The 13,500-nt window shown below is 39.7% G+C and overlaps 1 protein-coding gene across 7 annotated transcripts in view; it reads left to right on the top strand.

Moving 5' to 3' along the window:
• Positions 1 to 13,500, top strand: part of RPS6KC1 (ribosomal protein S6 kinase C1) — a 203,271-nt gene that overhangs the window by 149,983 nt on the left and 39,788 nt on the right. For all 7 annotated transcript variants that reach the window (XM_061383527.1, XM_061383529.1, XM_061383528.1 and 4 more), the window contains 2 exons: positions 4,932 to 4,979; positions 6,186 to 6,318. In XM_061383527.1, the coding sequence (XP_061239511.1) occupies positions 4,932 to 4,979; positions 6,186 to 6,318 (181 nt within the window). The remainder of the gene's footprint in view (positions 1 to 4,931; positions 4,980 to 6,185; positions 6,319 to 13,500) is intronic.

The raw sequence follows: 13,500 nt of genomic DNA, 5'->3' as shown, positions 1-13,500 counted from the left end.
GTTGTGAAAGGAAAGTAGGCAAGTCGCATTGTGCTGGTGGAATTGAAGAACAGATGAGGCTAATCCTAGAGGGATAAGTTGTTTGCTTTTTTTTTTTCCAGTTAGGAGCAGTGATTCTATATATTACCATGGGCAAAGATGGAGTAATCTCTCCTGTTAGACCATATGCTAATATAGTGCTGATAAGTGAGTGTGAAAAATGAAAGGGAAAAATACATTAATTGTATTCTCTCAATAAGGTATGCCATCCAAGATAATTATTTCATGACAGTTTGAGTTATAGAACTTGTTTTATCATGAAATAAAAGCTGGTTTTAGGAGCCTTTTATTGGAAAGACAATTGTATCAAATTAGTACTAGATTAGATTTTTGTCTTTATAAAGGTGAGCAAACCCATGAGCAGTTTTTAAATTGATGTGTTCTAGTCCACAAATGAACAAATTCTGTTTGAGGGTTAAAGAAGCTATTATTTTGTCCTTTATGCTGACAGCTTCATTACAGATTGGCCTACTGTTGGCATTAAAAAAATGTTTGGCTCCTTATGATCTTTGTGCATGCAACTATAATATTAATGCAGTGCCATAGCACTGTTCATTAAGAAATGACTCTAAATGAGGTTGAAGCGTGTAAATTTGGAAAGATACAGATGTTAAATGCAGTCGTTTCTCTTTGTATACAGCCGTATGGCTAATAATTTCCAAGTGGCTAAAGCTCTTGTTAGCAGGAGTGCTGGTGTGTTAAGAATGGCTCTATAAATAACTTTAAGAACTGAAGTTGAAGGTGCTTCTTTTAAAGACTATTGTTAACTAAACATTATTGCCAAACAGATGGAAAGCATTCACCAGCCTGATGTTTTTAGGTCTAATTATATTATCACCAGCCCTGTACGGCTCAGTTGAAGAGGTGTATCCAGAGGCCAATTTATAATCATTTAGCCAACACCTGTTTGGGAGAAATTGACAGTCAAAGGGCACATTTAAAAAAAATCACATATGTTCTTGTGTTTATTGCCTCAATGTGAACATTGTCTGGTCACAAACAAACTTGGTAGGAGGAGAAAGTAAATGTAAGCAAAGAAGCCCTTCTCAGCCATGTTCATCGATCTTAATTTGGCCTTTTTATCTATCGACTTCATGCTTCATGGCTAAGTGAGACCAGCAAAGAGGTATCACTGCTGATTTACACAGGTACATATTGTCCAGTCGGTTAAGAAGCTTCTGGTAGGAAAAAAGTTATTTCCTTTGTACGGCTTCCATACCTTTTCCCTGGTGAAATGTTTTGGATTGGAATCTGGTGAGTGACTTTAAAAGAGTCACAAACAGATATGAAAACAAATGAGATTTAAGGGACACTGAATGTCTTTACAGGCTCAGTAGATGTTTATTGAGCTCTCCTTTACAGAGATGTGCCTCCTTTTGCACTCATGATATTAATTTGATTGTCAAGGTTCAGGTTCTTTGAATATATTTCCTTGACTTGGAGGTTCAAGATTGGTGGTGAATACAAGTTCCAAGGGAGAGCAGTTTTACCCTATCTGAAAAAGGTTCAAACCTGATAATCCTACTAACTGTTTCATTTTAGTGTTTTTCCTTCTTCTGATATACTTCTCTGTGGAAAGATACGTATATGTTTCCTCCATTTTCTTACCCCCCATTACTAACTCAGAGCAGTTCGCTTCTGTCCCCAGGTCACTGCATAGTGCAGTATTGAAAGTTTCACACGTGTGGGTTTGATCCCTAGTTGGGGAACGAAGATCCCATATGCTGCATGGTGTGATCAAAGAAAAAAGGAAAAAGTATACTTTCCTTATTAGATTATTGAATGAATTATGTGATTTGATTCTTTAAACCCCGTCACAGTGCCTGCTTGAAGCATTCTAGTAGGATAATTTCTCCTGTCTTTAGCTATTATTTTTAATGGAGAATTCTTAGCTATTCATATACATCTGTAGTCCTGACTTATTTTCTAAACTCCATTCCCACATTGCTATCTACCTTCCAAACTTTTATGCTTAAATTCATTCACGTATGTTTAGTGAACAGTTACTTTGGGAGGTGGATAGGTTATGTGTTGCAGGAAATACAGTTTCTGCCCTGTATTAATTTTCTGTTGCTGCATTACAAATTACCACAAACTCTACAGCTTAAAACAACTCACTTTATTATGTCAGAGTTCTCTGGATCAGAGGTCTGACATGAGTTGCATTGGGCTGAAATCAAGGTGCCGGCAGGGCTGCTTTCTTTCCTGGAGACTCTGGGGGAAAACCCACTTTCAAGCTCATTCAGGTTGTTGGCTGTATTCCTTTCTTCGGGGTTGTAGGACGGTGGTTGCTAGCTCTCAGCCAAGGGTTGGTCTTTGTGCCTAAAAGCTGCCTGTTCCTTCCCATGCTTACTGTGAGTTCCTAGAGGTATGTGCAGTGTTTACATGTGGACCTCTGTGTCTTGGAGCCAGCAGTAGCACCTCTCTCTCATACTATGAATCCCTCTGATTTCCCCTTCTGGCATATCAGTTTTGTGCATCATTACAGTTCTGGACCGAGACAGTTCTCTAAGGGTTCATATGATTTGATTGAGCCCACTGAGATAATCCAAGGTAATCTGTTTTAAGGTCTGTATCCTAATTGCATCTGCAGAGTCCTTTTGGCCAATAACATAACATATTCACAAGTTATGGAGATTAAGGTATGAGCATCATTGGCAACTGTTTTTCTGCTTACAACATGCTGATGAAAAGCTTGAAGTCTGGTTGGGATATAGACCAAAGTGACCAAATAAAACCATATTGAAGAGGCTGGTATCGTATACAGTAGGAAAACATAGGAAGACAAGCATCAGTGACATTTGAGCTGAATATGGAAATATGAGTGCTTGTTTGATAAGGGGCTGGGTGAACATTTCAGGGAGAAGAAGCTATAATAGTAACAGCAGTAATAGTAACAAGTGGCTGTACCAAGTACTTTTAAAGATTATCTCACTGAAATTCTCACAAATGGTAGATACTATTATTATCTACCATTATGGGCTTCCCTTGTGGCTCAGCTGGTAAAAGAATCTGCCTGCAGTGCGAGATACCTGGGTTCAATCCCTGGGTTGGGAAGATCCCCTGGAGAAGGGAAAGGCTACCCACTCCAGTATTCTGGCCTGGAAAATTCTACAGACAGTCTGTGTGGTCGCAAAGAGTCGGACATGACTAAGCGACTTTCACTTCACTTCACCATTGTATCTTCTACAGATGAAGCTGTAATATCTTCACATATGGAGTGGGAATGGTAAAACTATCTTACTGGGTAATTGAAAGAATTAACAATGATTCCATGTGACTAAAGCATAGCACATAGTAAACACTGAAATCATGGTAGGTGAAGGAGAGTGGAGGGTGGAAAAGAGAAATACTTAGGGGGTAGAATTGACTAGACTTCTAGGTCACTGGTCATGAAGGTGGGGACGGGAGAACTCACAGGACTTAAGGAGCTTTTTGATTTAGGGGGTTTCATGGGTGATAATATTATTTAATACTGTTAAGAGGTGAAACTGGGTTTTGTTTTTAGTGAGAAGAGGGCTTTGGGAAGAGGATAGGAGTTAAGGAGGTATCCGTGGGAGTATTTGTTTGAGATTAGATGGAGTAGAATAGGATCGATGAAGCACTCAGAAGAGGGGTCAAAGATGAAGTTGTCGCTATGACTTCAGATTCATCAGGTCTTAAACAGGTTCCTCATTTTAACTCGCCTGTTTGTTCTCAGCATTCTTTTATTTCCCCAAGCTTGATACCTTCTTTTACCCTTGGCTCCCATCACTGAAGAGGGCAGGAAAGAAGGCCGTGTATACAGTGCTGACAGATTGCTGGGTGTTTACAGATTTCTGTGTGCAAGTTCTCCCGCCACGGCCCATTTCAGACTCTGCTGCTTCATGTGCTTCTCTCTACACGAGAGAAGACATGGGGTGCAAAGCCTAAGATACTTACTGTCTGTATCTCTCCAGGAATAGTTTGCCAACCTCTGCTGTAATGTCTCCAAAATGATAAGATCAACATGATATAAAATATGTAAATATCGAATATATTTATAAACTATAAATGTAAATATGGGAGGATAATTCCCTATCTTTGTTCACTCTTTTCATCAAGATGGGTAGGGGGAGTAGGTGGTTTGAGGGGGTGATGTGTGAAATTATGAGGGATCTTGAAGTCATTTTTTGGATGTATGCTTTTTCTCTGAATAAGAAAAGTGACATGATATAACATAATGTTTTAAAAAGAAAACTTGCCTACTATTTTGAGAATAGAGCATAGGACAGCAAAGATGGAAGCAGAGAAATCTGTTGGGAGGCCATTGTTATAATCCGGGTAAATCTTTGTTTTATTCAGGGTAATACCTGTGGAAGGGGTGAGGTGAGTTCAGATTCTGGATCCAGTTTGAAGAGAGAGCTGGCAGGATTTGCTGATGGGGAAAGAGGATTTAAGGATGAGTCCAGGATGGAGAAGTAGCACCAGAGGGTGCCTTGGGTTGAGCCTGAGTTATTGAGATCACATTGTAGCAAGTGGCTACGTGTGAGGTTTTGGGAAGAAAATTGAGACTTCAATTTCTGTAAAACAGTTATTTATTTATTCATTTTTTACTTAGCCACTTAATGTTTCATAAGGAAAAGTTCTTTTTCTAAAATAATTTTTCCTTTTAAGAATTATATTTTAAAATAAATCTAGGAAAACATGGTAGAGTTTCTAAAATATGGCATTTTTAGAAAGGAAATAGCCTTTGGATAAGAGTTTTCACTGTGTGATTTGGTGACTTTAAAAAAAGCCTATTCACAAATTAGCGGTTTTGGCTGAGTCAGTTTCAACACTTTCTCCCCAAACCTTTAGTATGGTTTCAAAAAGTTATGAGTTCGTATTTCATTATATTGTAAATAATTTATTACTCATGTCTTTTTTTGTAGGTTTTACTTGTAATGGACACAAGGACAGAACAGACATTTATTTTAAAAGTAAGAATTTTTCTGTTTAATGAGTTTAGAAATGTATTTTCAAATTATGCTTCTGAAAGAAAGTATTTTTTTTCTGGGTGTTTGAATGTTTTTTTTGTGTGTTTACGGTCATCTGGATTCACTTTATTCTGTGTCCTTCCATCACAGTTGATAAATACTCTGTAGCATACATTTAAAAAGAGTGGAGGAAATAATTTGGATAAGTTGAAGGCTCCTTTTATGCTGTTTAAATGTATAGTGTATAATTTAAGTACATCTCTAATATATTTTGCATAATTTATGAAGACCACATGCAATCATACATTTGATTATGATTACAGTTCTTAAGAGCTGAAATTTTACCTTAAAGTCTTTGTTAAAGGTATTTGGAAAAGTGTTATCTACGTCCCTGGCCGTGTCTTTTACCTAAATTCAATTTTGATTCTCTGTATTATTCAATTTGTAATTAAGTGAATAAGGGAAGAACCCCCCCCCCAATTTTGTAATTTCAAAATTATATTTGAAGTGGATTTTGATAGTGCAATATTCTAAAAGTATCCTAATTTTAAGCATTTCCTCAGCATCCAGAATTAATGAATTTCAAATTAGTGTTATGTTTTTCTGATATTTTTCCTTTTACTTATCAGCATGGCAGTAGGTCACATTGACATACACTGAAATAAAATTTTCTCTCTGCGTGTACTTTACTGCTGCTATTTCCTCAGGTTTTTAAACCAGGGTGTGACGTGAGGAACTCCACATACCTTGTTCCTTTGGAGAAAACTTAAAATGATCTTCGTATTTTTTTTGGAATAGAATTTCAAAACTGCCTGTTTAATCTCGGAATACCTTTTGTGTCTCAGGAATTTGAATTGATCTCACGATGTCTGCTGCTTTGAAGATACACATAAGTAAAATAAAACTTAAGAAAAGGTCATAGAGAAATAACTGTGTGTCATCCTGATGACTTAGTTTGAGAGCATCTCTAATAAAAACACTGACCCACGTAATTGATTTTAATGGCAGCTTTGTGGCATCTTCAGTGCTCTGGACTCACGCCAGATGCCATCAGCAGAGCCTCCAGGGACCGAGGGGCATAGAGCAGCAGATGAGTGGTTTCTCTGAAGCCCAGAGTAACTCGGATAGATTAGTTTGGTTGATAAACACAGAGCACAGCAGGCTCCAAAGGCAACTGAGGGTACAACTGACCTTTTTGTTCTCTGTCAGGGTCTAAGGAAAAGCAGTGAATACAGCAGGAACAGAAAGACCATCGTCCCCCGCTGTGTGCCCAACATGGTGTGCCTGCACAAGTACATCGTTTCTGAGGAGTCAGTATTTCTTGTGCTGCAGCACGCAGAAGGTTGGTTTGTAGCTTAAATTGTTTATGCACTGAAGCCGAGCACCCTTCTTAGCTTTTTAGTTTCTATAATGTCCTTCTTCCTTCTGTCATTACTTGAGTGGATAAAACATACGAAACACATGTGAGAAACTGTTTCCTATTCCTCTGCTCGCCACCTGCCCTCCCCACCCCCCCCCCCCGCCGCCCACTTTGGGTTGCGAGGGACAATGAAAGCCCAGGCGAGCAGCAGATTTCATTTGAACTGTAGGAACATTCTTAGATACGCTTAACTGCTTCCTTACTCTGAGGATGGGTCCAATATGACGAGAACTTTAATGCGGCCGTGTGCTAAGAGGACTAGGTTTTATTTTAGGAATTTCTCTTGTTCTTTGCTGAAAAAGATACATTAATGTTAGATGACAAAATGAAAAGCATCCCCTGAAGAATTAATTAATTACCTCCTTTTTTAGAAGGCGTAGGTATTTGCTTAACGTTTGACATTAACTAGTTATTCTGATCTGGGTTTTTATGAATACAGCCATTGGCATCACATATGGGTACAAAGCAGAGGCGCAGTGCTCTGCCTTCAGACTCTTTATGAGATTTCAGCTCTTAGTAAAGGGAACAGGTGGCAAAAAAAATACTACATTTTGGTTTGTTTTTGCCCTTTAACACCTGAGTTTAAATAATTAGTCTTCTATTAAAATGAACACAGCATATAAATATAAATGCACAAGATAAACAATTGCCTTTTGGATTTTGAGAGATTTTTTTAAGTGGTAAAGAAAATTAAATTATTTTCTATGTTTCAAGAAGGTGTTGTTATTATTTTTACATCACTGAGAAAAAAGAACTGTTGTGCTTTAGTAATAGGCGTAACATTTGAATTGAATGCATTTTGCTAGGAAAATGAGTCATTGCTTTGTGGAATGAGGTCTCTTATGATAACTAATGTAAGATTTTTGACAGGGGCAATAAACTATTAATATTGTTTATTATGAAGTACAGCACAAGATAACTACAGATGGAGGGAAGACCTCCATATGTAGTATTTAATAGGAAATTCAGAAGGGGCTCCATGGTCTCTCAGGTATTAAGAGAGTTAATTGCGTGTGTGAATTGGATAACTAATTCACCTTTGTTCAGACATTATAGACAGCTTTTATCTGAGGATACCAGTGCATTACAGACATTATTGAATTAGAGGTCATGTCATCTGATAGCGAAATACAGCCACCTCTGGTGTGGAACAAAATAACTTGCGTAGTAATAATCCATAATAATTTAGAACAAGGTCAGTAGGATGAATGTAATTATAGTCAATATTCTATTACCCAGTGTGGATTATTCATGTTGGAGATAATCTGTGGTAAATTTCCAATCCTGGTTTACCTCTGCTATTTGAGCTTCCTCTTCCTGTTTTTCCTTTTCCTTCTCCAAATACTTAATTTTTTCTTATGCCATCTTATCATTTCTTATACTTCTTAAAGCTCATATTTCAACTGATTTTACCTTGTTACTATAGACGATGTTTATAATCTGCTTTAAAGCCATAGACATGTGGCTTTCAAATTTTTCAGTGTTTTAGATTGTCTTCACCAAATTTCTTTTCCTTTGCTGTTGACCATGCCTGACTTTGAATGATCATATGGCATGGAATTTGTCCTGGATTATTTAAATGGGGGGAAGGTGGGGGGATGGGGGTGGGGAGAGGAGAGAAATTGCTGTTGACAGTTTATTTCAGGTGTTTATTGTTTAATTTTTAAAAGATTTTATAATACAAATAGATTATAGTAGAAATAGGGACTCTGGATTCATTTAATATTCAGCAAATTTATTGAGTATGTACTGTCTATTAGGCTTTTTTTTCGATGAACAAGACAGGAAAATAAACTTAGATTCTTCTTGTGGAGAGTCAGACAGAAAATGAAAGAGTGATAATATCAGCTAATAATGGGGACTGTACTCATTTCTGGGGTTTCCCAGGTGGTGCTAGTGATAAAGTACTGGCCTGCCAGTGCTGGAGATGCCAGAGACAAGGGTTCAATCCCTGGATTGGGAAGATTCCTTGGAGGAGGGAATGGCACCCACTCCAGTATTCCTGCCTGGATACCGTGGACAGAGCAGCCTGGCTGGCTGTGGTCCATAGGGTCACAAAATATTGAACACGACTGAAGCGACTTAGCACTCATTCACACTCATTTTTAACAGAGATCTAATAGAGAGTGACTGGGTGACAATTTTAGTTATTCAAGGAAGGCTACTCTAAAAAAGTGACATTTAGAGGAGTTCTGAATGACAAAAGAAATAACCCTTTGAATGTAAGGTGGAAGCCCGTTCTAGTAGGGATCAGTGTGAAAAATCGAAGGCAGAAGTAAACTTGGTTGGTTTGATGAACAAGAATGGAGACCATTCAGTTGGATCTAGCAATCGACGGCTTTGGTGTTACATGAAGCTACGGAAGAAGCAGGCAGGAGCAAGGTAGAGACTTTGGCTTTCATTCAAGGGCATTGGGAAGTGATTGGACATTTTAAGCAGTGACACGATCTGGTTCACATTCAAGAAAATCCCTCTGACTGTTATATGTGGAATGGATTATAGAAAGTCAAGAGGAGACGCAGTGAGCGGGCTAGTAAAATCGCCTGGGCAAGAGATGATGATGGTATGGCCTTCTGGGATACTATGGAGTTGCTTTGAGGGTAATTAATGGGACCCTATGTGGGCTTCCCTGATAGCTCAATTGGTAAAGAATCTACCAGCAATGCAGGAGACCCTGGTTCAGTTCCTCAACCAGGAAGATCCTTTGGAGAAAGGAAAGGCTACCTACTCCAGTATTCTGGCCTAGAGAATTCACAGTCCATGGGATCCAAAGAGTCGGACACGACTGAGCAACTTTCACTTTCACTTTTCACTTTCAGTGGGACCTATGATGGATTTAAAGTTAGGGGGAGGAGAATTTAGGATGCTTTCCTGGATTTGGCATGAGCAGTCAGGTGAACTGGATGGGGGACAGTGTGTTACCTTTTACGTGTTGCTGGTACTTTGTTACCTGTGAAATAGGAGGTTGTGCATTTATCATAAAAATATCACTTTCGTATGCATGAGTGGCTATTAATGAAAAAGTAAACATTGAAGAATTGTTTTCTCCATAATATAAATGTTTGAATATTTATGGTTTGGGCTTTAACTTCCCTTTGCTTACAGAACTATTCATTTTCCACACAAGTCTCTTGGACTAATTTTCTTAACATTTTAATTCATTCAATTAGAAATATTTTGGGCACGCTCTGGGCTCTTAGTTTTAACATGTGTGCATGCACGCTAAGTCGCTTCTTAGCGTGTGTCTGACTCTTTTGTGACCCTATGGACTGTAGCCCACCAGGCTCTTCTGTCCATGGTATTCTCCAGGCAAGGACACTGGGGTGGGTTGTCATGCCCTGGGATCTTCCCAACCCAGAGATTGAACCCACGTCTCTTATGCCTTCTGGATTGGCAGGCAGGTTCTTTACCACTAGCGCCACCTGGGAAGCCCTAGTTCTAACATGTGCTGTGCTCACTCACTCAGTTGTGTCCGACGTTTTGCAGCCTCATGGACTGCAGGGTGCCAGGCTCCTCTATCCATGGGGTTCTCCAGGCAAGAATACTGGAGTGGCTTGTCATGCATGCCCTACTCCAGGGGATCTTCCCAACCCAGGTCTCTTGCATTGCAGGCAGATTCTTTACCATTTGAGCCACCAGAGAAGCCCCAGTTCTAACATGGTAATGAGCAAAACGAAGAATATGCCCTCATGGAGTTAATAGTATAGAGGCAGAGCAGACAATAAGCAAATACATTGGTAAATATATGAGGGAATGCCAGAAGGGTGAGTTGAGGGTTTCTATTTTACATAGAGTGGTCGATCTTATTAAGAAGGGAGCATTTGGCAGATGACCTGAGGGAAGTGAGAGAGGGAGCAGATGTGGACGTGGGAGGGAAGAGTATTTTGGCAAAGAGAACAAGCTCATAGGCCTGGAGGCAAGAGTGTATTTGCTGTACAAGAAACAGCAAGGTCAGCGGTGGCTGCAGCAGAATGTGAAGAGTGACAGGAAATGGTCTCGTGGAGGTGGGACACATGTGGACAGAGCCAGTGTGGCCTCCTCAGACACTTTCAGAACATAGTTTTATTCTGAATGGAGAAGAAGTTACTGGGGCATATTGAGCAGAGAAGTGACAAGGTAGGGATCACTCTGGTTGCTTGGTGAAAAACAGAATCTAGGAGGAAAAATAGAATTTAAGAGGGAGACCACTTTGGAGGTTGTTGAAGTAATCCAGGAGAAGTCAGCGCTGGTGTGGACATAGAGGTGGAGGTGGTGAGAAATGGTTATTAGATTGTGAATGTATTTTGAAGACAGAACTGGCATGGTTCTGCCTTGTATGACTCCATGGTTTTGGGCTCAAATAACCGAAAGAATGGTTTCCATTTACTAAGATAAAGAAAGCTCTGGGAAGAGTAAATTTAGAGAGAAAAATGAGATTCGGTGTTGGACATTTGAGTGTGAAAGTGAACGTGTCTGTCTGACTCTTGGCAACCCCTTGGACTGTAGCCCACCAGGCTCCTCTGTCCATGGAGTTCTTCTGGCAAGAATAGTGGAGTGGGTTGCCATTCCCTTCTCTGGAGATCTTCCCAATGCAGGGATCGAACCCAGATCTCCCACATTGCAGGCAGATTCTTTACCATTTGAGCTACCTGGGAAGCCCCTTTTGAGTTTGAGATGCTTATTAAATTAAATTTCTAGGTGGTGTTGAGTAGGCAGTTGGAAATGCCAGACAGGATTTTAGGAGAGGGGGTTAAAACAGGTATTGTTCCTATGAATGGATCTCTTAATTCTGTTTGAAGAAGAAAAGGTGGGAGAAACAAATATATTCAGTCAAGGCTATGTGTGTCATTAAAAACTTTAGGTTCCTAAGATTAGAGATTATGATTCATTGTGTTGACAGATACCTGCACTTACAGGAATGCTTGGCACACAGAAGGTGCTCAGTGTATAACTGTTCAATATTGAGTAAGAAAAGATGAATGATTAGGTTATAAGAAAGTGGAAAAGCATCTGAGCATGAACATACCAATTAGGTGGGGGATAGGAAAGAGTTTCTCCTTAAGATACCTGGGGACCCAAGGGATAAAATTATTCTTATTAGCTAGTTTCTAAAAAATATTATAAAATGAATATAGAAAGAAATTTACACTAGATGGAAGTCTATAAAATAGAAATGGAAATTCTTCCTTTTTCACTTTGATGCCCAAGAAATGGGAATATTGTCAGAAACTTCCTTTGTATATAAACATACACTCCTCCCTCTTCTTGCCTTTTCGAAAACCAGCTTGAACATCTGGAAGTTCACGGTTCACTTACTGTTGAAGCCTGGCTTGGAGAATTCTGAGCATTACTTTGCTAGCGTGTGAGATGAGTGCAACTGTGTGTTCTTTGAGCATTCTTTGGCATTGCCTTTCTTTGGGATTGGAATGAAAACTGACCTTTTCCAGTCCTGTGGCCACTGCTGAGTTTTTCAAATTTGCTGCCATATTGAATGCAGCCCTTTCACAGCATCATCTTTTAGGATTTGAAATAGTTCAACTGGAATTCCATCATGTCCAGTAGCTTTGTTCGTAGTGATGCTTCCTAAGGCCACTTGACTTCACATTCCAGGATGTCTGGCTCTAGGTGGATGATCACACCATCGTGATTATCTGGATCGTGAAGATATTTTTTGTACAGTTCTTCTGTGTATTCTTACCACCTCTTCTTAATATCTTCTGCTTCTGTTAGGTCCCTACCATTTCTGTCCTTTATTGTGCCCATCTTTGCATGAAATGTTCCGTTGGTATCTCTAATTTTCTTGAAGAATTCTCTAGTCTTTCCCATTCTGTTGTTTTCCTCTATTTCTTTGCACTGATCGCTGAGGAAGGCTTTCTTATCTCTCCTTGCTGTTCTTTGGAACTCTGCATTCAAATGGGTATATCTTTTGCTTTTCTCTCTTGGCTCTTTGCTTCTCTTCTTTTCACAGCTATTTGTAAGGCCTCCTCAGACAGCCATTTTGCTTTTTTGCATTTCTTTTTCTTGGAGATGGTCTTGATCCCTATCTCCTGTAGAATGTCACCAACCTCTGTCCATAGTTCTTCAGATCTTCAAGCTGGTTTTAGAAAAGGCAGAGGAACCAGAGATCAAATTCCCAACATCCGTTGGATCATCAAAAAAGCAAGAGAGTTCCAGAAAAACATCTATTTCTGCTTTATTGACTATGCCAAAGCCTTTGACTGTGTGGATCACCACAAACTGGAAAATTCTTCAACAGATGGGAATACCACACCACCTGACCTGTCTCTTGAGAAATCTGTTTGCAGGTCAGGAAGCAACAGTTAGAACTGGCCATGGAACAACAGACTGGTTCCAAATCGGGAAAGGAGTACATCAAGGCTGTATATTGTCACCCTGCTTAAACTTATATGCAGAGTACATCATGAGAAACGCTGGGCTAGTAGAGCACAAGCTGGAATCAAGATTGCCGGGAGAAATATCAATAACCTCAGATATGCAGATGACACCACCCTTATGGCAGACAGTGAAGAGGAACTCAAAAGCCTCTTGATGAAAGTGGAGAGTGAAAAAGTTGGCTTAAAGCTCAACATTCAGAAAACGAAGATTATGGCATCCGGTCCCATCACTTCATGGGAAATAGATGGGGAAACAGTGGAAACAGTGTCAGACTTTATTTTTGGGGCTCCAAAATCACTGCAGATGGTGACTGCAGCCATGAAATTAAAAGACGCTTACTCCTTGGAAGGAAAGTTACGACCAACCCAGGTAGCATATTGAAAAGCAGAGACATTGCTTTGCCGACAAAGGTCCCTCTAGTCAAAGCTATGGTTTTTCCAGTAGTCATGTATGGATGTGAGAGTTGGACCATAAAGAAAGCTGAGCGCCGAAGAGTTGATGCTTTTGAACAGTGGTGTTGGAGAAGAGTCTTCAGAGTCCCTTGGACTGCAAGGAGATCTAACGAGTCCATCCTAAAGGAGATCAGTCCTGGGTGTTCTTTGGAAGGACTGATGTTGAAGCTGAAACTCCAATACTTTGGCCACCTGATGCGAAGAACTGACTCATTTGAAGAGACCCTGATGCTGGGAAAGATTGAAGGCAGGAGGAGAAGGCGACGACAGAGGATGA

The sequence above is a fragment of the Bos javanicus genome, chromosome 16 (assembly GCF_032452875.1).
Source record: "Bos javanicus breed banteng chromosome 16, ARS-OSU_banteng_1.0, whole genome shotgun sequence".
NCBI classification, from domain to species: domain Eukaryota; kingdom Metazoa; phylum Chordata; class Mammalia; order Artiodactyla; family Bovidae; genus Bos; species Bos javanicus.
Note: the sequence above shows the minus strand (reverse complement) of the source record. Positions and strands in the feature narration are given on the sequence as shown.